The sequence below is a fragment of the Budorcas taxicolor genome, chromosome 17 (assembly GCF_023091745.1).
Source record: "Budorcas taxicolor isolate Tak-1 chromosome 17, Takin1.1, whole genome shotgun sequence".
NCBI classification, from domain to species: Eukaryota; Metazoa; Chordata; class Mammalia; order Artiodactyla; family Bovidae; genus Budorcas; species Budorcas taxicolor.
The window spans coordinates 40,646,585-40,674,194 of NC_068926.1; the positions used below are offsets into that span (position 1 = coordinate 40,646,585).

Consider the following 27,610-nt stretch of genomic DNA (forward strand, 5'->3'; position numbering starts at 1 on the left):
AGCAGTTCAAGAACCAGGGCCTGTTTGACAGCTTCTGCCAGGACTGCCTGGCCCAGATGGACATCAAGCCAGCTTACCAAAACCGGAGGCAGAAAGTGGATAATTTTGTTGTCAACACATCTGGATAAGTGGGAATGGAATCCTTCTATGAAAAAAAACCACCTGTAAAATGATCTGAGGCAGAGTGTGGTTCAGTCAGGGATGTTGGAAGCTGGAGTGGACAGAATTCTTTCTGAGGTGGTGGATCCCAAACTAACCCATATCTTTTGGCCACAAACACAATGAGCAATTAATGAATTCCTGGTGGCCCAGAAAAAAAGAAGTCGTGCCAGCGCTGCCCCCCACCCCCACCCAATCTCCCTGAGCCTGGAAGCCAGGACCCTCCAGCTCCATCCCAGGCTTCCCTAGAATATGTCTGACACATTTTGGAAGCTCCTTTGAATTTATGGTGAAGAACTGGATTCAGTTACTTCATTCAACTTCAGAATGAAGACAAGCCAAGGTCCTCACTGACTTCAGCGTTCAACGCTGACTGTGGGGTGTTCAGACAGGAGAGGGAGCAAGCAGGGCTGTAGGAAAGTGACTGTGTGGGCCCCCACACGGTGCTGCCATCTGGCCAGCCTGTCCTAGGGGATGACACCCAGCAGACACTACAGCTATACTAAGAAACACCACATCACCTTGGGGGTTGTCCTGAAAGTAACCTTTGTTACTTAAGAGAGGGGGTAAGCAGAAGCTACAATGAATGAACACAATGAGTCTCAAAGACGCAGTTTAAAAGAATGACAGTAAAGGTTGGCCAGGAGTAGGTATTTGACAATGCTTATTTGATACTGTTTCTCAAAGCTGCAAATCAGAGTGTACAAGCTATTAGCACCGGATAGCTGTAAGATTGTTGCCACCCTCTTTACATAACTCTGTAGCTTCTACTTCCTTTCCACTGCAAAAGGGGTCAAAACTTGGGACCCTCGAATGGATGAGGAAATGCAGAGTTGGGTGTAGGGAAAAACATTTGCAGACTCTCTGTCCAGGGCTTCTTCCTATCCTGCAAGGGCTAGGAAGTCTTGAGTGTGTTTATTTTATTCTCATGTTTGTGTTTTTTAGAAGGTGAATAAGTGGCTTAAGTTTTATAATTAAATCATTTGATACTCTGAAAAAAAATGAATACAAAATAAATTATATACTCTTTAGAAGAGCATATAAGGTCTCTTACTATCTGAACCCAGTTTATCTTTTGAAACTATTTCCCAGCATTAATCTATTAAACACATTCCCAAATATTGCATTTTTTCACACCACTGGGCCCTTTGCTTCCTATTTTGGTGTTTTTTTTAAAAAAATTATTATTATGGTCAAATATACATAACATAGGAATTATTATCTTAACCATTCTTAAGTGGACAACTTGTTATTTTCTTTGTCTGGAATATTAAGAAAAAAAAATTTTTTTTGGCTGGGCAGCAAGGCATGCAGGATCCTAGATCCCAGACCAGAGATGGAACCTGTGCCCCTTGCAGTGGAAACGCAGAGCTTTAACCACTGAACTGTTGGGAAATCCCCTCTTTACCTGGAGTTTTCCTTCACTTTTCTATACTGGTTAAACTTCCTTTGGAAATTGTGAAAACTCTTCTTGGTAGTTCTAACCTCCTCCTTGCTCTTGTAACACATTGTACAGGATTGTCTTATCCTTCTCCTCTCTCAGCTCATGGGTTCCTCAAAGGCAGAGAGGGTCTGATTTATCCTGAAAATCTAGTGCCCGTTGCAGGGGCTGAACAAAGAAAGTGCTCCATCAGCAATTCCTACACTCCTCTGTAGCTCTGATACTTGCTTCTGAAGCTAAACATACTCTTACCATAGGATCCGGCAATTCCTATTGCATTTGGCATTCACCAAAATGAGTTGAAAATTAAACATCCATACAAAAGATGAACAAACTCTAGAGATCTACTGTACAACACTGTACCTATAGTCAGTAACATACATTTACAATTTTGTCCAAAGTGTGTATGTCATTTTGTGTTCTTATCACAATAAAATATCCAGAATTTAAAAGATTCACCTGAATGTTATAAGCATTGCTATAAGCAATTTTATTCATAACTATCGAAACTTGGGAGATGTCCTTTAATAGGTGAGTGGATAAACAGACTGTGGTGCACCCATACAATGGAATGTTAATAAGTGCTAAAAAGAAGTGAAGAAACACTGGAGGAAATGAAAATGCATACTGAAAATGCTACATCCTTTATGATTCCAACTCTATGACATTCTGGAAAAGGGACAGTAAAAGATCAGTGGGTCAGGCATTCAGAAAGAGGGAGGAAGGGATGAATATGTGGAAAAAAGGGGATCTGTGAGGCAGCATGGCTATTCTGTATGACAATGTTATTAATGGAGGATATGTGTTATTACACATTTGTCAAAGCCCACAGAATGTAGGACACACAGAGTGAACCTGATATAAACTCTGAACTTTAATGTATCAATACCGGCTCCCCAAGTGTGACCCATGTACCACACCAATGCAAGATGTTAGCAGGGAATGGGAGAAAGTTAGAAGGAAACTCTGTGTACTTTCTGCTTGATTTTTTTAAAAATCTAAAGCTGCTAAAAGGAATAACAGTTATTAACTGAAGCAACAAACAAAAAAGACAAACAGAATAAGGCAGCGGCTAAGTGAACAGACTCTGGAGTTTGTCTAGACTGTGTTTGACTTCAGCAAGCTATGAACTCTCCCCACTTCATCCGCTCTGAAGTTTATTGTCAACCTTTGTCTAGAAAACACTATTGTGCAGGACCCAGTACGTCTCACACAAAGCAAGTGACTAATACACATTTGTTAACCTGATAGGTACCTTCCTAATTACAATTAGGAAGTTATAGGACCTGAAACTAGCTGTCTCCTTCCTCCCGCCCTTCCTCCTCTCGCTTTCCTTCGTTTCTGATTAAAAGGAGATGTCAGCCTGGCAAAGGCTAATTATTTATATCCTTAAGCACTCAACTGCATAACTGATTTATTTTTATGCTTCTTTCCAATAAAATGAATTTTTTAAAAAGTAAAACCTAGCATCAGACGATCAATTAGATTATGATGAATGCAGGAGGGGAAGAGGTTTGAAGCACTGAACCCTAAAGCCTCTTAAACACTAGAAATCTGTTTTCTGAGAGTCACTCTTTTATTAAAAAAAAAGTAAACGTATTAATTTTCTCTACTTGCAAACAGCATACTAAAAACTGTAATATTGGGAATAACTTTTTAAAATCTACTTATCCCTTCACCTTTATTAAATCTTAAAAAAAAACGGTAAATAAAGATATTATAGAAGAGCTCAGTTCCAGAGTTCAAATAGAGTATTATCATCATTTAAAAGAACACTTACTTATTTATTATAAAAAACAATTTTTTTGATGCATTGTAATTGAGCATACAGAAGCTATCATTTGATTTTGAAATCTGATGATTTGGTCCCAAACAAAACTGTAATTTCATTGCTTATATAGCTAATAATTTTCTTAAAAATATCCAGAACTAGGTAATCTAATTTCCTTCAGGGGGTTAAAGAAAGTCACAACCTTTACTCCTTTTCTGAATATAAAACTGACACTTAACTTTAGAGATTTAAACACTTAGACACCTTGGCTAAATTTTGGTAGAGAGGTGAGGTCAAAAAGTTTAGAGAACTCATGATTATCACCATAGAAAATCACACTGATGGCAATTCTGGGTCCATCTCTTCGATGTCTGTAGTCCTAACACCATGCCATGAAAACAGCAATGATTTAGCTGCTGCTGCTGCTGCTAAGTCACTTCAGTCGTGTCCGACTCTCTGCGACCCCATAGACTGCAGCCCACCAGGCTCCTCTGTCCATGGGATTCTCCAGGCAAGAATACTGGAGTGGGTTGCCATTTCCTTCTCCAATGCATGCCCGCATGCTAAGTCGCTTCCGTCGTGTCCGACTCTGTGCGACGCTATGGACAGTAGCCTACGAGGCTCCTCTGACTACGGGATTCTCTAGGCAAGAATACTGGAGTGGGTTGCCCTTTCCTTCTCCAGCAATGATTTAGAGACCCAATAAAAACAGAAATAGTAATTTTGGTGGGATTTGGATAGCACCTGACCCAAGAATGATTTCAATTAAATTAAGAGGAGGGCAGATTGCATCTGATTACTCTGAAATTTTGAAAAACATAAAGCATACTGTGGACAAAAAATGTCACCTGCTAATTTCAGTAAACAAAAGATGTTGTGGCCATCAAGCGATCAGCCATAGCAGCTGCCTCCAACAGTACAACCCTGAGGGGATTCAGAATGGAGAAAAGCAAGGTGCTGGCCCTAAATCGTAAAGATGCTTGTCAAGGAATAACTGTAATGAGCCTAGACTCTGGCATCTTCCCATACAGAGAAAAGTGCTAAATTCATTAATTTGAGATGTCTAGTTTTCTCTAATTAGCAGTAACCTTTTGATGTTCCAGCTACCTGTTTTTTCTGTTTTTACTCCCCTGGCCCTTAACTCCTGTACATCCTGGCTATTCCCCTAACTCTCTGGAACAGTCCTTCAGAGCTATCTCAGAGGCTGTCTCCTGGGTTTAAGTCCTCAGAATTTCTGTTGATATCAGGTTTCCCTGGTGGTTCAGTGGTAAAGAATCTGACTGCCAATGCAGGAGACGTGGGTTCAGTCCCTGAGTCAGGAAGATACCCTGGAGAAGGAAATGGCAACCCACTCCAGTATTCTTTCCCGGGAAACCCCATGGACTGAGGAGCCCGGTGGGCTACAACCCATGGAGTTGCAAAGAGTCAGACATGACTTAGCAACTGAGCATGCACTCATGTCTGCTGAATAAAACATAACTCTCAACTTTTAGGTTTTGCTTCCCACCCTACACCCCTCACTAGCTGACCTGACTAGTTGGTGACTGCAAAAGGACCTAGAGCTGACTTCTCTCCTTCACCTGAACTCTACGAGGAACGAGAGCCTTGGTACCAGTAGTGGCCTCTTCTGCTCACCCACCTCCTTGGACAGTCAAGATGAATCCAAGTGACTCTTCCCTGGTTCTAGGAACTTCAGATTATTGATGATTCTGATTTTTATCTGGTGAAGTATAATAGGTACCTAGCTCCCCAGCTGAAAGATGTTGAGTTGAAAGCTCCCTGGCTGAAAGACACCGAGTGCTCTGGACTGGGTGATTAAGTGAGAGGCTGGCCTAATATCTTTGCCTCCAATTAACATTCCAGCTAGGTTTGCTGCTGCTGCTGCCGCTAAGCCGCTTCAGTCGTGTCTACATACAAAACTTATACTTCCAAGAATTTACTTAACTGGGAATTACAGGAAATCACGCCTTGAAAATGACTAAGATGGGGTTCTTTCATTGTGTACAGAGTTAAGTCAGAGAAAACCAGCTTGATAAAACATCTTTTCAGAATTCCCTTAAAGAGATAAAAGTGCTCTAGAAGGAACTTGCATTTCTCTTTCTGTGTCTTCACCTACTTGCCTAAATGCCTACTTGATCTTTGGTTGTTGTATGGTGGGGGGTGTGTGCCCTGAAACTTGGTCTCTGCCATCCAGAAGGTACACATATGTTGTACATCTGTCAGCCAATCGAACAGACTGAGATTCTGCAGTCTGTTGTCCACTGTGCCAACTCTCAGGGACATTGCAATCTTAACCTTTATTGTGTCAGCCTTCATTTTCTTAGACTATTTTGGGCAGTAAAGCTTCTGGATCTTGTTTAGGTGGCATTCTCCACACTCTCTTGTGGGGAAGCCTCTTGCATCTTATAGGTTTGAGTCACTATTAATATATAGCTCATTAATGGCCAGATGATGATTTTTAATTGGAAAAACTTTTAAATTGGTAAATTTTTAGAGAGCTCTCATAACAAGCACTGTTTTATTGGTACCCATGAAAAACGCAAATTAGAGGGTGTGAAAACACATATAATGATTAACCTAAGAACTCCTTTAAAACAAACAAAGAAAAAAAGTTTGGGAAGACTTATTTCTGGTCTCTGCTTCCCCTCAATGGGTCTTATAGATGCTAATAAAAGCATTAGAATAATTAATGTTAAGATGAAAAAAAAAAAAAAAGCTGAAAGGGAAGTCTACAGACTTCTTCCCAACAAGGTGAAAAATTTTAAGGTACTTGTTTCCCAAAATAAAGAAATCTATAGATAGTTATTAATAAATAGGATGTTAATGGGATTAAAGCAAAAGGACTTGATGCAACACTAAGATGGATGAGCCAAAGGGACACCCTGTTGGTTCCCAATATTAATGAGCCCCAAACAAGTCTGCTCTATTTACCCAGTCAAAAAATATATTCCCTTAAAAGGCTGGGAAAAAAATTATACTTAGCTACCTGACAAACTAGTTGCCAATTAGTTGGGGCAGCAGTTAGACCTATTAGTCAAGTTACAAGACTGACAAGAGGGCTTGTGTCCCTTGGCTCAATCCCTCACTAGGGATCTGAGAATCTTTTATACAAAATAGATAAAATGGTTGGAGAATAAAAGAAAGGAAAGCTTCTAGGACTCCTTTTAAGACCAAAGCTTGTTGACTGGGTTCCAATGGGAACCAAAGTTAAAGGTATAAAAGTTGACAGAATTGAGATGAAAGTTTATAAAAACTGGTACATTTAAATAGGCTTTATATAAGATGTTTACATCTCTTTTGCTGAATTATATTGTGGGATAGACATGTTTCACTGGGCTTCCTCTTTTTGGTATTATAAGATAGGGTATATAAATCTGGCCCTCAGGAAATATTATTTAAACATAGGAAAGGAAACCAATAGGGTTACCTGAGCCAAGACAATATAAAGTAAAAACTGGGAACTAATATTCAGAGGCTAAAAAAAAAAATTAATAGACATTTTGCTCTGGGTCTAATCTATGTACTCAGAAAGAGGGGCTTTGTAATGCCTTATGCAAGTTTTTGAAGGCATGACAAATTAAATTCTAAAGTTCTATAACCCGGGACTCTTTTTTGATTTTCAGTTTAGCTGGAAATCTCTGATACAAAAGCAAATCAAAGTAAGTATAGTTGGACAAATCAATCTTTTAATATCAGGAGCTACTGTACCTTGCAAGTCTCTACAGATCAGAAATGTAAATACAGCTCCCAGAGAACTGAGACTGTGCCTAATTAGCTCAATCAAATAAAACCCGAAATGGAGGGGGGGGATGGGAAAAAGACCTTTTAAGACTCCAACTGTTGGAAAGGTTCCCTCACCCAAAATCTAATTCTTAGCCTCCTTAAGGGTTTATCAAGGACAAATATAAATCTGAAGGCCTTTCCACAAATAGTGAAGTATTAATCTGAGCAAACAAATTTATCTTATTCCAACTGTTACTTATACACTTGTGAGTTTATATGGTAATACCTGATTCATAACTAAGTTTTTAGAGTGAAGCTATGTGATCTCTAGTTTTGTCTGTTTATGTGTCTGGGTGTACATCACATATGAGATATCTCTAACTCTGGAAAATATGAACAAAATTAAACTTATAAAAGAGCTCTATTTAATTGACTTAAAGTAAGTGCTTACAAACTAAATATTTCTAAATATAAAAGAAACTTGTTGGAGGGAATTTGGGGCTCACATGGTCTAGAAAATATTCAATATTAAATTAATATCTGATATTAAAGTTATCTTAAGCTCATTGGTTTAGTCAATACAGACATGTCTTACTTTTATTGTACCTAAGTTTACTGAAGGTCAGTAAGTTCATGTCATTTCTGTTATAGAGTTTGTCAATGTGAAAAAAAAATTTAACTTGATATGATTTTAAGTTAACCAATAAAGGTAAATGAGATAAGAATTTTCTGGTGAACTCTTTAGAAATTCTTTTGTTTGGGTGTTTCTCAGATTTTTGGTAATCTGAATTTTGGTAAGTTAAATGATGGGAAATCCTTGAATATCCAGGTCATTTCAAATACGATAAAATACTGGAACATTAATTGCTAAACAGGTCTAAATTGACCTACTTTTGTTTCCTCATAAGAGGGAAACCAAAGATCTTTGGCTTTATTGGACATATCTTGTATCACATAGAATAAAGAAATTATGTTATGAGAAGATATATGTTTCTAGAAGTTATAGAATATCACAAATGGGAAATGCTGGTTTCACAAACAGTTCACAATCACTTGTTCCTTTTAGGTTTCGGCTAAAGATTAAGGTTTTTAAGGGTTAAAACTATAACATGTAATCAAAGCTACTAAAACTATCAAGGGAAGTAGTTCAGTGTATAAGCAAAGTAGGATGTATGTTTTCGGCAAAAGAAGATTGAAGAATAGAAATGAAGCTGTTGGAACTGTAAGGGTGCTTTTGTCCTACAGTCAGTTATTTCTGGATAAAAAAAATTAAGGAACAAACTAATAAGAATAGAGAAAGTTGTGGAAGGTCTATAGAAAAAAAGCCCTGTAAAAGGAGTTTTGAAAATGGTCAGGCTAGGATTAGATTAAATTTAGTAATGTAAATGGATTTTGTAATTAAAAGTAGGCTGGAGTAGGACTGGTCTTGGTTCCTCTCTCTGTTAAGAGAACAAAATTTTCCCTGCTTTTGATAACAGATTGAGTTTCTGTGCCTCTAAATGATCTGTTTTTGCTTTTGAAATATTTTGTCACTTTGGTTAAGTGAATAAGTGTTGTTTCACAATGACCTATGATCCTACTTGACCAGTGTTTTGAAACCTTTTTGATATTTTTGACAAACTTCCCAAATAGCAAATTCTAACTAAAGTCCTTTTGTCCTTCAATTAACTCTGGGATACTTCAAAGGAACCCTGATATTGCAAAGAGAGATATTAAACTAATCAGGTTTGTTTATTTATGTTAATGTACATGGGAAACATTGTCACATAAGTGGTGGTAAAGCCATTTAGGGTTAGATGTCATTAATACAGATATTCTAAAATTTATAAAGAACTCCCAGAAGTCTGGTATGTCCTGTTATTAATATAATGCTATCAATCATAATTGTAGTTATTATCTTAAAATGCTGTCTGTCACAGAAATATCCAAGTTTCTTGTCAATTGCATTGTAATCAGATCTTTAACCATGTCATTTTAAGTATTTTGTCATTTATAGATAATCATTGCTTCACTCTGATGCTTTTGTAAAATGAAGATCTTCAAGATTTATAAAAATGACTTTTTGGCAAATACAAATTCCTGATAACTTTCAGATCATATCACTGAACTGAAAAACCTTTCCTCTTACACTCACCTACAACAAGTTGATAAAGTATACCTTTGTAAATGAAGATGAAACATTATCTTTCTCTTTACGTGATCCCTCCAAAATCTGGCTTGTTCAGCTGGTTCTCCTGTGGATTGGATAGCTTATTTCAACCAGACTACAACTAGTTATACTGATCATTGTTTTAATTTGCCCTCTTGTTGGATTCAAATTACTTATGACTTGTCCCTCTCTCTGCTGCACTATGACCTTATTAATGTTATTAGCTGAATTACTTATATCCTTTCTATTTCATAAAATTTCCTTTGGCATCATCCAATGTTTAACCAGGCCTCCAACAAAATTAATGTCTTAAGACAATTTACATATAGATTAACTCTACACAGAATAATTGTAACAGTGCAACTTCAGACATGGGAATAAACGACTTGGGAAAACATCTCCTGGATCATAATAAACTAGTGAGACAGGCACTCCAAAGAATTTTAGATTATCAACAGGGCCTGATCCAAAAATAACACATTGGGTGGCCTATCAACATAATCTTTGCCTGATCTAGGAATGAACCTTCCTAGCACCAAGCGACAAAAACTGGTCATGAAATGACTCCCAAATGTTGGTCAAATTTATGACTTAGAGGAGGCACTGTGGACAAAGAATATCACCTGCTGTATCAGTAAACAAAGGATGTTGTGGCCATCAGGCTCTCAGCTACTGCAGCCATCCCTGACTGTGTACTCTGAAGGGATTCAGGATGGAGAAAAGCAGGACACTGATAGATAGATAGTGGAGATGCGTATCAAAGGAATGATTTCAATGAGCCCAAACTCTTACATCTTCCCATACACAGAAAAGCACTAAATTCATTAACTTGAGATATATTTTTTTAATTAGCAGTAATCTTTTGATGTTCCAACTACCTATTTTGTGTGTTTCAGCTTGTTTGTTTTTGCAAAAACTCCTATATATCCTGGCTTCTACCTTACCTCTTCAGAGCTGTCCCTCAGAGCTATCTTATGAGGTTGTCTCCTAAGCGCTCCCTGTGCCTGCTGAGTAAAACACAATCCTCAACCTTTTAGGTTGTGCATTTTTTTTCAGTCAACAGTATTTACACATTAGGTGTCATAAAACATGCACCATAACAGAAACTTTAAATTCCAATTATTTAATACATGGTAGACAAATTTGACAAAATTCTACTTTTTTGAAATTTACACAAGAATACCCGTGAATTTGCAATATGTACACTTGTTTATTCTAGAACCAAAATTTAAATAAACTACAGAAAAAATTAAGGCAGTTTTGAGAGATATCTTGGAGTAAACTTTTTTTTTTAACTGTTTTTAAGTAAAACAAACAAAAACCGTCCAACGACATCATTATACTTTTTTTCTAAGGTGAAAGGGGAGGTAATGAGGTATTTTACCAAATCATCATGATGGTTTTAGGGCAACCATAACACGATACGCTGTAGAGTTAATTTTAGACAACAGAGAAAAATTCCCGGCTCCAGAGATAACCTGATGACTTGGGTACCATATAAAAGTCAACGTGACAGAACAGAGTTCAAATTCTTAAGAAAGGAGTAGGACGGCTGCAAGACGCAAGTCAGGAGAGGACAAAGACAAAATCAGTGTAATAGCTAATTTACCCATTTTCCAACAAGGCTGTTGCAAGTCTAGGACAACATCTGGGCTTTGGGAGGAGGGTCAGCACCAGGGTTCGGGGAAGATTCCGCTCGGGAGCCGCGTTGACAAGTTTCCTCCGCCCGTGACCTCTGCCCTAGTTGTCAACTTTTTCAACAGGGACAAGCCCGGGGAGGAAACCAGGATCCACCTGGCGCTGATTGCGCGCCCTTGCCCGAGTGCTTCCCTAGCGAGGCGAGCCCGGACTGCCCCGCGACCTTGCTCTGTCAACCCGCGCCCGCAGACCCCGCTCACCCGGGCAGGCCAATCTGGCCAGCAGCACCTGCATGTTCACAGCAGACAGACAGGACGCTGGCCGACGCCGGGGAGGAGGTTGGGCTTGGCTCGTATGGGCGCGGGACCTCTAAACCACTGGGGGCGCCATCGCCGGCCGAGACGCAAGCAGTCACCACCTGCCTGCTCCGCGGAACGCTCCAGCTTCACCACGCTCCCGCCTGTCTTGCTATGCGCGGGCGCCACGAGTGACGCGACGCGACGCCTGCAGCGTTTCCGGGTCACGGACCGAAGGGGCACGGGAAGGGACTCAAAGTCCCAGCGCCGCCCGCGGCTGCAGGCTGCACGGCCTCTCACCCGGCGTGCGCTGAGAGCGCCGGAATGGTTAGGGAGTGGGGGGCAGGGGGACCACAAATCCCAGGATGAATCGCGCGCAGAGCCCCAAGACGGTGAGGCGTAGCGGCGCGCACGGCACCTTGGGAGCTGTGGTCTTCTGTTCCGGCGTCTGGGAACCAGTCGGGAGGTTTTCCCCCGGAGCGGAGAGCAGCCTCAGGCGAACTCATTGGCATCTGATTGGCTGTCCCGAGAAAGTGACAAGGCTTCGCGGTCCCCGGCAGAGAGCCGAGAGGAGGCGGGCCCGCTGGGCTTTGGGCGCGAGCGGTTGAAAGACGGTTGGTATTGGTTCGGCCTCCCAAGTCCGGTCCAGTCGCCCAGCCGCGCTCCATGGCGAACCCTGAAGGGGTGCAGGTTTCCCCGCCGCCGCCGCCCCCTTCTTCTCCTTCTTCTCCTTCTTCTCCAGACACGTCTTCAGCATCTTCCCCCGGCGCCCCAGGGGGTTTGGGCTGGCCTGTTCCGAGCAGGAGCAGCGGCCGACTGGTGGACCCGCTGGAAGAGGTGGAGCTGCAGATCGGAGACGTGAGTGCGGCCGGCGGGTCCGGGCCGTGTCCCGCACGTATTCAAGAGCCGCGTCGGGAGTCCAGGGCATCCCTCTCCCGCCGCGCCCGCGCCGGGTCTTTGTGCCTGGAGGTCTGGTTCCGCTCTCGCGGTGTAACCCGAAACGGCGCAGTTCACAAACCCACCGCCCTACCTCGTCTGCGGGGCCAAGGGCCAGACAGGGATTCCTCTGCTGGGACTTGATCCGTCTCCCTCCCCCTCGCCCTGTTTAGTTGGCCGCCTGCCCAGAGCCTGCTGGGTAGGCGATTATCCTTCTGAGCGGACCCAGTTAGGATGGGTTAGTCCCCGCCCCGTGGTCCAGATTGCTTCCCCTAACAGAAAAGACCCTTCCCTCTGATGGCCGGGATTCCTGGTCTGGACGGCTTCTGTTGAGTCTCCAGTTTGTAGACGCGCGCGTACACTCACAGCCACCCAGCCACACAGTCGGGTTTCTCGATTTAAGGTCAAGTGAATGAAGTCTGTAGCGTGTCGTCTTAACCGGGAGATCCTCCTGTGCAGATTGCAAACCGCGGGGTGAACTCCGTTATTCTCTCATTCCTCAGCAAGTATTTGTTGTTTTAAAAAGATGGCTGAAATGCTGACACAGCTTCATCTTTGCTGAACCAGGCTGTTCCAAATGAGCGTGTAGAATGCAGTGCTGATATGTTTGTTACCCAGGAACAGTGTTATTTTATACGGTGGGTGAAGAAAGCATTTGATCAAGAAATGAGTTTTCCACCAAGGTTGCCGTGTTTTCTGCATGGGTGTTGTTTTTGTTGGTGTTAATTGTGAGCTCAGAGTGTCTGTTCTTTGGTTCATACGGTTTCATGGTCTGCAGTGTTAAACAGATGAAAATAGCGGAGCAAGTCGGTCCCTCCCATCAGTAGGAGCTGTATCATAAGTCCTTCAAATAATTCGGGTACTTGGTGTCAACGGGCTCAAGTCGTCTTGTTGAGCTAAATGAGACTAGTATATTATCACCCGAAAAAGATGCTGACTGGTCATGTCTCATACATAATGTATATCTTTCTAGTAGACATATGTCCTCAAAGCTTACTTAATGTAGAAAATTTTTTTAGGTTCCACTAAAGAGCTGGCATGTCGTAGTTTGAAGATTTTTAACTTTTTAAAGAAAAGAACTTGGGCATTGGATTCTAAGCTATTTTCAGCCAGGTTCATAAAATAGGGAGAGAATTTTAAAAATAAACATACTGTTTTACTTTTTTTTTTTTAAATTTTCAGGCAGCATTTTCATTAACCAAACTTCTGGAAGCCACATCTGCAGTATCAGCTCAAGTGGAAGAGCTTGCCTTCAAATGTACAGAAAATGCACGTTTCCTTAAAACATGGCGGGACCTCTTGAAAGAAGGCTATGATTCCTTGAAGCCTGACGACTGATTTGACTGTAATAATGCATACCTCCTCATCTATGATGTTTGCACATGTACCATGGAGACTGGATGATCGCACGGTTCTGGATACTGAAGATGAAAATTTTCTTGGTTTTCTTCATTTTGTGAAAACAGAATGCTGATGTTATTTTTGAGGCTGATTCATATTTGTTTATCTTTAAACACTTTCTGTTCTCTGAACTTTCAAAGAATCTCTTATGAAAGTTAATCAGTAGGTAACAATGCCACAGTGTTGCCAGTAGCAAACTAGGTGGACCATTGTGCTCTTCTATTTGCAAGAAGATGCCAAGAGCAGAATTTGAAATTGAGTTTTATTTATGGCCCAAAGAAAGTAAACTTTCATATTACCAATGTTAGATTTAGCTCCACTGGGCTAAGTTCCCTAGAACCAATGATTGTGTCTTAGTTACTTACATATTTCCAGCAACCTGAAACACTGTTACACAACAGTCACTAAATGTTTGTAAAATAAGAGTTGACAGCATAATTAAAAGCTGCTTTTTCTTTTAACTTTAGCATAAAGATGTTAATTGTTTCTTGAAAAAGTATTTGAGTCAGAACTTCACTGACTTTAAGGAAAATGTTATCTTTCTTTTTTTTAACAGGAATTTGAACTTTGATAACTTTTACAAATACATGATAAATATTTTTCACCCTTCTGTGATGCTTTTCAAAAAAACTTTTACTGAAGCCTGTCTTGAAAAAATACGTATTTTTTTCCCCTCTATTTCTGAGGTTAACTGCTTTTATGGATATTTCTTATATTCACTGTTTTATATGTTTAATTGTTCTCCTTAAAGTGCCTTATCAAAATTATGGCTTTGTAGTATTACTTTTGGAGCTTGGCAGGTAATAATTTTAAATTCTGAGTGTAATAATTCTAAACAAGTACTTTAAAAAAATGCATCAAATTTAAATGATGTAATTGTTTTCATATTATTTGATCTTCATGACAATGCTCTGTTTTACTTGTCTCATATGTTGTGCACACGTGCTCTCTTTTGGTGAGTTTGTGTCATATGTGTCGGTGATTAAGCCAACTAATTCTCTGTTGTGTGACTTCTGGACATATCTGATGCAGCGTCTTAATTCTTGTAGCTGTGGAGGTATGCACAGAACTACACTTCCAAGCCCCACAATGGGCCTGTGAAAGGGGACACATGGATGGGCAAAGGATAGTTTTATTTAGCATATTAAGTCACAGTTCTTGATTAATTTTTTATGTTAAAGATAACACTTGCGGTGTGTTGCTATACCAAAGAGATGCTTATTTTGATGTTAGAAAAGTATTTTTCTTAGGTGTCGTGAAAATTGCAATTTTTAAAATCTATAAAAATAAGCTTGTTCAAAGCAAATGTTATTTTCATTTCTTCAGGTTCCTTATTTTAAAACTTTATTGAAATATTTCCAACCTAAGAGGAAAGGTGAATCACTTAAAGAACATGCATATATTTCCACCATGCAGATTTAATAAATGTTAGCGTTTGGTTATGTTTTCTTTAGATCTATGAATATATTAATATGTAAGTGTTAGATTCATTTGAAACTTATTTTATCCTTTTGATTCCATCCCTTTCTCCCCGGAGATAACCTCTGTCCTAGAGGGATTGCATATTCTAGTTTGTGTTTTTATGTTTTTAACACACACATGTGTTACCAAAACACTACAAAGTACTGTCTTGAAACTAATATTATTGACTGTATGTCAAATAAAAAAATACTATTTTGTATGTGTAGTAACCAGCCTCCAGAGGGCCCCAATGGTCTTCTGATACTCATTTCTAATAGATAGTCCCCAACACTGAATAGTGCTGCCTCGTGTAAGTACAGGATATTGAGGAAATGTGGTGTGATTTCGCAGGCGATACCTTTTGCCCATTTTTCTGTTTTGTCTTTATGGATTTATAGCTATTACATATTTTCGATACTACATAATGCTCTGTTATGTATGTTTCAACTGTCTTGAAGTCTGTGGTGTATCCTTTATTTGATTATAGAATCTTCTTAAATAAACACTTTTAATTTTAATGTAATCTCACCAGTCTTTCATAATAGTGTTTTCTGAGTCTTATCTAGCAAATGTCATAAAGATACTCTCCTGTACATCTTTCCAAAAGTTTTAAAAAAGTTTTTAGTGTGTTTAGTGTTTAGATGTGTAATCCACCTGAATTTATTTTTGCTTGTGGTTTAGTTCTTGGATTTTGTTTTATTTATTTTTGTATGTGTATAGCTGTTCCTCCAAATACCATTTTTCAGATGCTATATGTCATTCAATTACCATATAATGACTTGGTTTACGTTCTGCATTCATTCTTTTCATCTGTTTGCTTCATCTCATGCTAAGATTCTCTGTAACTTCCCCTGGTTTAGCTGTATCATAAATGTGATCTGGACTACTTTGGTCTTTGTGTGTGTGCGTTCCTCTCCCTGGCTGCCCCATCCCCAACATATGTTTTCCTAAGGTAGAAAAATCACGTTAATTGATTTCTAATTTTATTGAATTGCCATTTGCTTGGGTTAACCCCCAATTTCAGGCAGTGAGCCTTCTGAGGACACTTAATTCCTCTCGCAAAACTCATAGCTGCTATTGTTTGGAGTCCACAGGCCCACAGCTCAGCTCTGCTCACAGTTTCTGTTGCCATGTATGGTCCACAGAGAAGTTCATCTTATTTTCAAGAGTGACTTAAAAAAAATCATCCCTTTTTATATTTCTTTTTGCTCTGCTTCATGGGAGAGATGGGGAAGGAGGTCAAAATGTAAACATTTTGTCTTACTTAAAGACAAAAAATTTTAAAACTTAGTAGTTCATTGCCAGACCTACATAAACCTCAGAGGACAACTTAATGTTCTGACTGATGTAAAATTTTAAGAGCCTCAAGAGGATGACGTCAGTAAAATGGAATTTTTAATATTAAAATAGTGTGTTTAGTTTCAAAAATTCTGAGAATGAAATATATGCCAAACAGTGTTAGGTTTATAAACATTATTTCATGTAACCATATTAGCTCTTTGAGGAAAGTGATATTATTCTTATCTATAGAATAGAAAACAGGCCAAGGTGAAATAATTTGCCTGAGGGTCTCCAACACCAAAACTAATATGCTTGTCTATACTATGCCTTGCTACCTATCTCTTGGTTAACCTTATTAATATTCAAGGCTGTGATTTTACTTAGTTTCCCCATATGTGATAGTTTATGTGTCAACTTGACTGGATCACAGGGTACCCATATATTTTGTCAAACATTAAGGGTGTTTGTGTGAGGGTGTTTTTGGGTGAGATTAACAATTCAGTTAGACTGAATAAAACAGATTGCCGTCCATCATGTGAGTGGGCCTCATGTAATCAGTAGAACCATGGATCTTCCTGCCTGATGACCTTTGAACTGGGCCATTGGCTTTTCCTGGTTCTACAGTAGCTTCTGGCCTTTGGACTTGAACTGGGATATTGGCTTTGCAGGTTTTTGGACTTGCCAGCTTCCATAATCTCATGAGCCAATTCCTTATAATAAATCTCTTTGCATATGTAAATATATATATTTTTGTTGAAGGTACGACATTCTTCATGTAAAAAATGTATTTGTATTATTTCATGTAAGAATGGAGAAGGCAATGGCAACCCACTCCTGTATTCTTGCCTAGAGAATTCCATGGACGGAGGGGCCTGGTGGGCAGCTGTCCATGGGGTAGCATAGAGTTGGACAATTGAAGCAATTTAGCAGCAGCAGCAGCATGTAAGAACAGAAAGGACTCAGATCTGGCTTCAGTAATGATGACATACAGGTTTAGTTGCCCCACAACATGTGGGGTCTTCCCAGTTCAGTTCAGTTCAGTCGCTTAGTCGTGTCCAACTCTGCGACCCCATGAATCACAGCATGCCAGGCCTCCCTGTCCATCACCAACTCCCGGAGTTCACTCAAACTCACATCCATTGAGTCGGTGATGCCATCCAGCCATCTCATCCTCTGTCATCCCCTTCTGCCCACAATCCCTCCCAGCATCAGAGTCTTTTCCAATGAGGCAACTCTTCGCATGAGGTGGCCAAAGTATTGGAGTTTCAGCTTTAGCATCAGTCCTTCCAAAGAAATCCCAGGACTGATCTTCAGAATGGACCGGTTGGATCACCTTGCAGTCCAAAGGACTCTCAAGGGTCTTCTCCAACACCACAATTCTTTGGCGCTCAGCTTTCTTCACAGTCCAACTCTCACATCTATACATGACCACTGGAAAGACCACAGCCTTGACTAGACAGATCTTTGTTGGCTAAGTAATATCTCTTCTTTTCAATATGCTGTCTAGGTTGCTCATAACTTTCCTTCCAAGGAGTAAGCATCTTTTAATTTCATGGCTGCAATCACCATCTGCAGTGATTTTGGAGGCCAAAAAATAAAGTCTGACACTGTTTCCACTGGTTCCCCATCTATTTCTCATGCAGCGATGGGACCAGATGCCATGATCTTCGTTTTCTGAATGTTGAGCTTTAAGCCAACCTTTTCACTCTCCTCTTTCACTTTCATCAAGAGGCTCTTTAGCTCCTCTTCACTTTCTGCCATAAGCAGGGATCAAATCCATGCCCCCTGCATTGGCAGGTGGATTCTTAACCACTGGACCACCAGGGAAGCCCTTAGAACTTGTTTTTGCCCAAGAAGTTACTCTGTACTTCTCAGGTATTATCTCTCCAACCCCTCTACCCTGATAACCTCTGATCTACTTTATGTCTGAATTTGCTTATTCTAGGTATTTCATGTAAGTGCAATCATATAGTTATTTCAACTTTTTGTGTCTGGCTTATTTCATATTCATTATGTTCTAGCATGTGTCAGAATTCTTTCCTTTTTGTGGTTGAATAATATTCCATTGTGTATGTACACCACATTTTGTTATCTGTTCATCAGTTGATGGGCACTTGGGTTGCTTCTATCTTTTTGCAACTATGAATAATGCTATGATGAGTATTTGCAAACAAGTATCTGAATCCTGTTTTCTTTTGGGTTTATACCCAAGAGTGAAATTGCTGTATCATATGGGAATTCTATGGTAAACCTTTGTGGAACAACCAAATGATTTTCTACAGTGACTGCATCATTTTACATTCCCACCAGCAATGTAGGGGCTTCCCAGGTGGCTCAGTGGGTACAAAATCTGCCTGCAATTCAGGAGACTCAGGAAATGCAGGTTCGACCCCAGGGTCAGGAAGATCCCCTGGAGGATACTTGGCAACCCACTCTAGTAGTGTTGCCTGGAGAATTCCATGGACAGAGGAGCCTGGCAGGCTATAGTCCATAGGGTCACAAAGAGTCAGACATGACTGAGCATGCATGCACAAACAAAACCAGCAATGTAGAAAGGTTTCAATCGCAATATCCTTGCCAATGCTTGTTTTTTTCCATTTTTTAAAAAAAATTGTAACCTCCTAGTAGGCATAGTGTTATCTTGTAATGGTTTTGATTTGTATTTTCCTAATGAGAAGGGTTACTGGACATGCTTATTGGCCATTTGTATATCTTCTTTGAAGAAATATCTGTTTAAGTCCTTTGACCATTTGAAAACTTGAGTTGCTTGTCTTTTGTTGAGTTGTAAGAGTTCTTTATATATTTTGGACATTAAACCCTTCTCAGATATATGATTTGTAAAAATATCCTTTCATTCTGGAAGGTTGTCTTTTCATTGTGTTTGTTTATGTTCTTTGATGCACAAAAGTTTTTGACTTAGGTGAAGTCCAGTTTATCCATTTTTTCCTTTTCTTACTCATGCTTTTCATGTTATATCTAAAAATCCACTGTCAAATCCAAGGTTTTGAAGATTCCCCATATATTTTCTTCCAAGTAATTTATGTTATGTTTATATCATTGATCTGTTTTGAGTATATATTTATATATAGTATAAAGTAGGGGTCCAACTTCATTCTTTTTCATGGTAATATCCAGTTGTACTGGAATCATTTATTGATAAGACTGTTCTTTCTCCATTTGATTATCTTAGCATATCTGTTGAACATCAATTGACTGTAAATATGAGGGTTTTATTTCTGTACTCTCAGTTCTGTTCCACTTATCTCATTCTAGCTTTTCTGATTCATTCCTTTCCAATACTTTTATCACCTTTTTACAGTCTCATATAATGGTGCTCATTTAAAGCAAAAAGACAACTGGACCGGAAATTGATAGAAAGGTGCTGTTTTGAGTTATCTTTTTTTCGATAGGAATAAATGTGTATTGCCTCTCAAGTGTATGAATACTTGAAGAGAGGTAAAATGAGTTCTTAAAATATCTGTATTTTGCAAATAATGAGACATTTTCTCTGATGTTAGTATATTGATTATTAGAAAACATTAAACTTTTATTTAAAAGTGTCCATGATCCTTATGTTTGCAAGACAGGCAAAGCTGTACCTTAAACTAAGAGTTGCAGGTGAACTTTGTATTAATATATTCTTGTAGTTATACAATTTAACATTGCAAGATTTTTTATTATTTGCTCCCAGGAATTTACCACAGTGCCATGCACATAGTGGGTACTCAGTAAAGGCATGCTAATAGAACAAATGAACCTTTCTGAAATATATTTCTCTTGATTTCCTATCCAAAATATGTACTAATACATACATATTATCAATATAATTTATTTACCTTTACATGGGCATCAGTCATTTTGATTTCTCCCAAATAACCTCATGTTCTTCTAAGCAAATTGATTTTAGCCATTATTATAAATTATTTGGTAGCATTTAGTTTATACTCATAAATCCATTATGAAACATCTCACAGTATTCTGTGTAGAAATTGGTATCCGTCAGTTATGAATAGGAGTTGAGTTTAGTTGATTGAGAAATAAGTGATAATTCAGAGGAGTCTGCAAAAAGAACTGGCTCCATTAACTCAGAAGGCATCTCCTGCATGGGCCACATTTCTACCCAGATGAATGACGGGGCATATGTCTTCTGACTTCCTTTGCTGTCTATAGATCTTCTCTGTCTGTAGTTATACCAAAACCGATGGATCATTTCTTTGAATGGTCTTGTGGTAAGAGTATAGAGAATCGGGTTCAAAGCACTGTTGATAGGCAGAATAAAAATCACTACCCAAGAGGTTATGGTACCTGGAAGAGAAAAATGAAATTCGTTGAGTTTCTGTGGATATTTACAAGGTATGTAAACATCTTTTCCTTAGTTCTCCCCTAGCTGTCTTTTTAGTCTTAATTTCCCGCCCCTGATGTCACATAATTAAATACCAAGTCTACATGTAGCTCCAGGATGTTTTTCCAGGGTGTTAGTATTTGAGAGGGTGCTGACATTTCACCCTGTATATTGTCACCCTGTTTATTTAACTTATATGCAGAATACATCATGTAAATTCTGGGCTGGATGAAGCACAAGCTGAAATCAAGATTGCCAGGAAAAATTCAATAACCTCAGATATGCAGATGACACCACCCTTATGGCAGGAAGTGAAGAAGGACTAAAGAGCTCTTGATGAAGGTGAAAGAGGAGAGTGAAAAAGTTAGCTAAAAGTCCAACATTCAGAAAACTAAGAGCATGGGATCCGGTCCTATCACTTCATGGGAAATAGATGGGGAAACAGTGGAAACAGTGTCAGACTTTATTTTGGGGGGCTCCAAAATCACAGCAGATGGTGATTGCAGCCATGAAATTAAAAGACACTTACTCCTTGGAAGGAAAGTTATGACCAACCTAGATAGCATATTCAAAAGTGGAGACATTACTTAGCCAACAAAGATCCGTCTAGTCAAGGCTATGGTTTTTCCAGTAGTAATGTATGGATGTGAGAGTTGGACTATAAAGAAAGCTGAGCACCGAAGAATTGCTACTTTTGAACTGTGGTGTTGGAGAAGACTCTTGAGAGTCCCTTGGACTGCAAGGAGATCCAACCAGTCCATCCTAAAGAAAATCAGTCCTGAATATTCATTGGAAAGACTGATGCTGAAGCTGAAACTTCAATAATTTGGCCACCTGACATGAAGAACTGACTCACTGGAAAAGACCCTAACGCTGGGAAAGATTGAAAGCAGGAGGAGAAGGGGACGACAGAGGTTGAGATCGTTGGATGGCATCACTGATTCAATGGACATGAGTTTGAGTAGTCTCTGGGACTTGGTGATGGACATGAAAGCCTGGTTTGCTGCTGTCCATGGGGTTGCAAAGAGTCGGACACAACTGAGTGACTGAACTGAACTGACATTTCAAGGAACAGTTTTCCAGCTAAGTAACCTCCTGAATACATCAACAAAAGAATTCTAGTAGCTAGAAATGTGTTTTTTTTTTTTTTTAACCAGGTGATTACATATTACTCTGATATGATTCAATTTTAGGAAAAACAATATTGTTTAGTATTTAAGTCATACTTTTGCAAGTGCTTTAATTATTAGGTAGTGCATGTAGTATTTCTTAGAATATATAGACTTATCCTTAATATATTTCTGCTATTTATTTGGTTTGAAAAACTGGTATGCATTTTTAGGCTTTTGACTAGATATTTATTTCAATAAAAACATCTTTGGCTAAACTTATCTTAAAATTACTGTAGTATATATGCAACTACCAAATACTCAGGTTTTCTTTATGATTTAATTTATGCTATGTTTCCTCTTTTACTTGTAAAATGTAAGGCACTATCACCACTAACCATGGGAAAAAGCAAAATTAAAATTGTATGTTTATAAATTTTTAAAGTGTGAGTGCATATTGCAATATGCCTACAGTTAACAGGATTTCATACATTTTTATTGTGGTAATTATATAAAACATAAAAATTTGCATTTTAACCATTTTTAAGTGTACAGTTCAGTGGCATTAACTACATTCAGATTGTTGTGAACCATCACCACCATCCATTTCCAAAGCTTTCTTGTGTTTCCACACTGAAACTCTGTGCCTTTATACAATAACCCCCCATACCTTCCTCCCCCTAATCCCTGACAACAGCATTCACAAAATTTCTGTCTTTGTGAACTTGATTACACTAGTTACCTCATATAAGTGGAGTCATACAGTATTTGTCCTTTTGTGACTGGCTTGTTTCAATAGCATAATGTCTTAAGAATCTATCCATATTGTAGCATATATCAGAATTTCCTCCCTTTAAAGGCTGAATAATAATCCACTGTGTGTGGTTTAAGCATTCATCCAGTGATGGACACTTGGGTTGTTTCATTTCCACATTTTGGCTTCTGTGAATAATGCTGCCTTGCACTTGGGTGTATGAATGCATGGTTCCCTAATTTCAGTTCTTTTGGGTATATAATCAGAAGTAGAATTTCTGGGTCCCATGGGAATTCTATGTTTAATTTTTTGAGGAACCACCATAGTGTTTTCTATAGCAGCTGTGCCATTTTACTTTCCTACCAGTACAAGAGTTCTCATTTCTCCACATCCTCACCAGTACTTGTTATTTTCTGTTTTTGAGAACAACCATCCTAATGAGTGTGGTGCACCTTATTTTGAAACATCAAGAGTGCCTTATCATCATCTCTCACACTCTGGTAATATTCCTTAAATTGCTATGTAGTCCAGGAATAAAAATTTCCTATGTTCTGGAAAAAATGAAGCAATTACTTGATAATCATATTGACCTGTGTTCCTTTCTGGTCATCTCAAGCATGGAATTATTAGAATTTCAACACACTGAAAGTAATTTATTTGAGCAATTAATACACTAGAGGATATCAATGGTAGATTGGGTGATACAGAAGAACTTGGAAGACAGAATAGTGTAAATCACCCAATTAGAATAGCAAGAAGAAAAAATAATTTTAAGAAATGAGGATAGTTTAAAGGACTTCTGAGACAAGTATACAAATATTTGCATTATTAGGGGTCCCAGAAGGTGAAAAGAGACAGGAAGGGGGAACATGTATTTGATTAAATAATGGCTGAAAATTTCCTTCACCTGAAGAAGGAATCAGATATACACATCCAGGAAGCACATAAAGTCCCAAACAAAATGAACTCAAAGAGATACACACTAAGGCATACAATAAGTAAAATGGCAGGAGTTAAACATACAGAGAGAATTTTAAAGGCAACAAGAGAAAGAAAAAGAGTTGCCTACAAGTTGATTTTTCAGAAGAAATTTGCAGGTCAGAAGTGGGTGGCATGATGTATTTAAAGTGCTGAAAGAAAAATACTTATAACCTGGTTATGTTATCATTCAGAATTGAAAGAGCACTAAAGAGCTTCCCAAGAAGAAAAAAATTTAAAAATTCATCACTACTAAGCCAGCCTCACAAGAACTGTCAAAGGGACTTTTACAAGTGAAAAAAAGAAGGCCATAATAAAAAATAATATATATGAGGAAAAAAATCTTATGGATACAGGTAAATATATAGAAAAGGCAGTGGATCAACTATTTTAAAGAACTAATATTAAGATTAAAAGACAAAAGTTGTAAAATAAACATCAAGTATAACTTTAATAGCTAATGCTGTAAAATAGACATCAAAATGAAACTTCACAGGGAAATAATAAAATGTAGAATAAAAAGTATATATATGTGCATGTGTATATATACATACATATATATATATATATATATATATATATAGGAAACTACAAACCATAAACCAACAACAGATACACACACACACACACACACACACACACACATACACAAAACAAAGGGAAAGGAATCCAAACGTAACACTAAAGAAAATTAAGGATAGATGCTAAAGACAAAAAGGAAAACTATAAAAACAACCAGAAAACAAGTAGCAAAATGGCAATAAGTACATAACTATGAATAATCACTTTAAATGTAAATAGACTAAATGCTCCAGAAGAAAGACATAGGGTGACTGAATGGATGAAAAAATAAGCACCATCTGTATGCTATCTACAAGAGAGCCACTTCAGAACAAAGAGTCACACATACTGAAAATAGGAGATGGAAAAAGACATTCCATGTAGATGAAAAGAAAGCTGGGTTATCAATATACATATCAGACAACATAGACTTTAAAGAGAAGTCTGAAGCCAAAGACAAAGAAGGGCACCTATATAATGAAAAAGGGTAAACCCAAGAAAAGGATATAACATTTGTAAACACATATGTACCTAACACATAGGGACCTAAATATATAAAGCAAATATTATCAGACATAAAGGGAGAAACTGACAGTATTACAAGATAGTAAGAGACATTAATACCCCACTCACATCAATGGCTATATCATCCAGACAGAAAATCAATAAGGAAACAGTGGCTTTAAGCAACACATTATATCAGATGGACTTAATAAATATCTACAGAATAATCCATTAAAAACAGAAGATTAATAATCTCAAACATGCAAATAACCTTTTCTAGGATAAATCACATGCTAGGCCACAAAACAAGTCTTCATAAATTTAGTAAGACTGAAATCATATCAAGCATCTTTTCCAACCACAATAGTATGAAACTAGAAACCAGTTACAGGAAGAAACTGGAAAAACACAAATGTATAGATTAAACAACATGCTGCTAAAAACCTAATGGGTCAACAAAGAAATCAAAGAGGAAATAAAAATATCTTAAGATGAATGAAAATAGAAACACAACCCTACAGAATGCATGGACTACAGCAAATGCAGTTCTAAGAGGAAAGTTTATAGGGATTCATCACCACCTCAAGAAATAAAAAAATCCAAATAGACAACCTAACTTTCTAATTAAAGGAACTAGAAAAAGAACAAACATAGGCCTAAGTTCGTAGAAAGAAGGAAGTAATAAAGATCAGAGAAGAAATAAATGAAATAGAGACTAAAAACAATAGAAAAGAACAGTGAAATTAAGAGTTTGTTTTTGAAAAAAATATTGATAGATCTCAATATTGATAGACTCATCAACAAAAAAGAGAGGACTCAAAACGGATAAAATTAGAAATGACAAAGTAGTTACAATTGATATCATATAAGTACAAACAATCATCAGAGAAGACAACAAACAGTTATATGCCAACATATTGGGCCATCTACAAGAAATGGATACATTCCTAGAAACATAAAATCTTATAAGAGTGAATCAGGAAAAATATGGAAAAAGGTATTCCGTACAAATGGAAATCAAAAGAAAGCCAGAGTAATAATATTTATATCAGACAAATAACTTTAAAATGAAGACTATTACAAGCAACAAAGACTCTTACTACCTAATAATGAAAGGATCAAATCAAGAAGAACATAGAACAATTATACATACATATGCATCCAATATAGAATCATCTAAATATATAAGGTAAATATTAATGAACATAAAGGCAGAAATCATTAGTAACACAATAATAGTAGGGGATTTTAAAATCTTATATCAATGAGCAGATCATCCAGACAGAAAATCAATATGGAAATACTAGCCCAAGTGACACATTAGACCAAATGAACTTTATATATATATATAATATTATCTGAAAGCAGAATATTTTTTTCAAGTGCACATGGAACATTCTGCAGATCACGTGCTAGGCCACAAAATGAGCCTCAGTAAATTTAAGAACACTGAAGTCATATCAAGTATCTTTTCTGACTATGATGCTATCAGACTAGAAATCAACTATAAGAAAAAACCTGCAAAAAGCACGTGGAGGCTACTAAACAACCAACAGATCGCTGAAGAAATCAAAGAGGAAGTAAGTAAAAAAAAAAATACCCAGAGACAAATGTGAAAACAGATGATCTAAAATCTCTGGGATGCATCAAAAGCAGCTCTAAGAGGACAGGTTATATCAATACAAGCTTTGTTGTTGTTTAGTCGCTAAGTTGTATCTGACTCTTTGTGACCCCATGAACTGTAGCCTGCCAGCCTATTGAAGTGGGTTGCCATTTCCTTCTCCAGAGGATCTTCCTGACCAAGGGATTGAACTCATGTCTCCTACATTAGCAGTTTCTTTACCACTGATCCACCTGGGAAGCCCAGCAATACAAGCTTACCTCAGGAAATAAGAAAAATCTTAAATAAACAACCTAACCTTACACCTACAGGATCTATGGAAAAAAGAACAAACAAAATTCAAAATTAGTAGAAGGAAATGAATCATAAAAAACAGAGCAGAAATAAGTGAAATAGAGACTAAATATACAATAGAGAAGATCAATGAAACTAAAATCTGGTTCTTGGAAAAGATAAACACAATTGGTAATTCTTAACCTGACTCATAAAAAAAACAAGGAAGAGGGTCCAAATCAACAAAATCAGAAATGAAAAAGAAGTTACAACTGACATCATAGAAATACAAAGATCATAAAACAGACAACCTAAAAGAAATGGACAAATACTTAGAAAGGTACAATCTCTCAAGACTGAACTAGGAAGGAAAAGAAAATAAGAACAGACCAATTACAAGTACTGAAATTGAATCTGTGATTAAAAACTCCTAACAAAAGTCCAGGACCAGATGTATATTTTTATATACCAATTATGAACTATCAGTAGTCAAGAAAACCATCCCACTTACACTCAAATCAAAAAGGATAAAATACCTAGGAATAATCTAACAATGAAGCGAAAGACCTGTATTCTGAAAACTGTAAGACACTGATGAAAAAAAATGAAAATAATACAAGTACACGGAAAGATATACCATTTTCATGGATTGGAAGAATTAATATTGTCAAAATGTCCATACTACTCAGTTCAATCTATAGATTCAATGCAATTCCTATCCAAATACCCATGACATTTTTCACAGAACTAGAACAAAGAATACTGAAATTTGTATGGAACCACAAAAGATCCCAAATAGCTAAAGCAATCTTGAGAAAGAGGAACAGAAGTGGAAGTATCATAGTTGATGATTTCCGACTATACTACAAAGCTACCATAATCAAAACAGCACGAGGACTTTCCTGGTACTACAGTGATTAAGAATCTACCTGCTGGGACTTCCCTGATGGTCCATTGGTTAAGATTCTGAGCTCCCAATGCAGTGGGCCCAGGAATTAGATCCCACATGCTGCAACCAAGAGTTTGCATGCTGTGCTAGGACTTGGCACAGACAAATAAATAAAAATAAACAAAAGAATCTACCTGCCAAGGCAGGGGACATTTTTTCAATCCCTAGTCCAGGAACTAAGATCCCACATGCCATGGAACAGCTAAGCCCATGCACCACAATTACTAAGCCTGCATGCTGCAACTACTGAAGCCTGCATGCCC

General features: G+C 38.0%; 3 protein-coding genes across 4 annotated transcripts in view; 1 reads left to right on the top strand and 2 right to left on the bottom strand.

The window, feature by feature from the left end:
- Nucleotides 1–11,328, bottom strand: part of ETFDH (electron transfer flavoprotein dehydrogenase) — a 39,223-nt gene extending 27,895 nt beyond the window's left edge. The window contains exon 1 of one of the 2 annotated variants that reach the window (XM_052654553.1): nucleotides 11,142–11,328. In XM_052654553.1, the coding sequence (XP_052510513.1) occupies nucleotides 11,142–11,175 (34 nt within the window). In that variant the 5' untranslated portion in view covers nucleotides 11,176–11,328. Of the gene's footprint in view, nucleotides 1–10,852; nucleotides 11,068–11,141 lie in introns of those variants that run through there. The other variant, XM_052654554.1, reaches the window with a different exon arrangement.
- A 515-nt stretch (nucleotides 11,329–11,843) lies between these two features.
- On the top strand, nucleotides 11,844–13,451 carry C17H4orf46 (chromosome 17 C4orf46 homolog). The gene is made up of 2 exons (XM_052655140.1): nucleotides 11,844–12,035; nucleotides 13,296–13,451. The coding sequence occupies exons 1-2, from the start codon at nucleotides 11,844–11,846 to the stop codon at nucleotides 13,449–13,451; spliced, it is 348 nt and encodes a 115-aa protein (XP_052511100.1).
- Nucleotides 13,452–20,259: 6,808 nt separating this feature from the next.
- RXFP1 (relaxin family peptide receptor 1) overlaps nucleotides 20,260–27,610 on the bottom strand; it is an 82,317-nt gene continuing 74,966 nt past the window's right edge. Inside the window, exon 17 of the mRNA XM_052654695.1 lies at nucleotides 20,260–20,561. Coding sequence (XP_052510655.1) covers nucleotides 20,260–20,561 — 302 coding nt within the window. The remainder of the gene's footprint in view (nucleotides 20,562–27,610) is intronic.

Coding starts and splice junctions, on each gene's coding strand:
- C17H4orf46 (XM_052655140.1), top strand. CDS start 11,844: ATGGCGAACCCTGAAGGGGTGCAGGTTTCCCCGCCGCCGCCGCCCCCT. Junction 12,036..13,295: donor TGGAGCTGCAGATCGGAGAC/GTGAGTGCGGCC, acceptor TTAAATTTTCAG/GCAGCATTTTCATTAACCAA.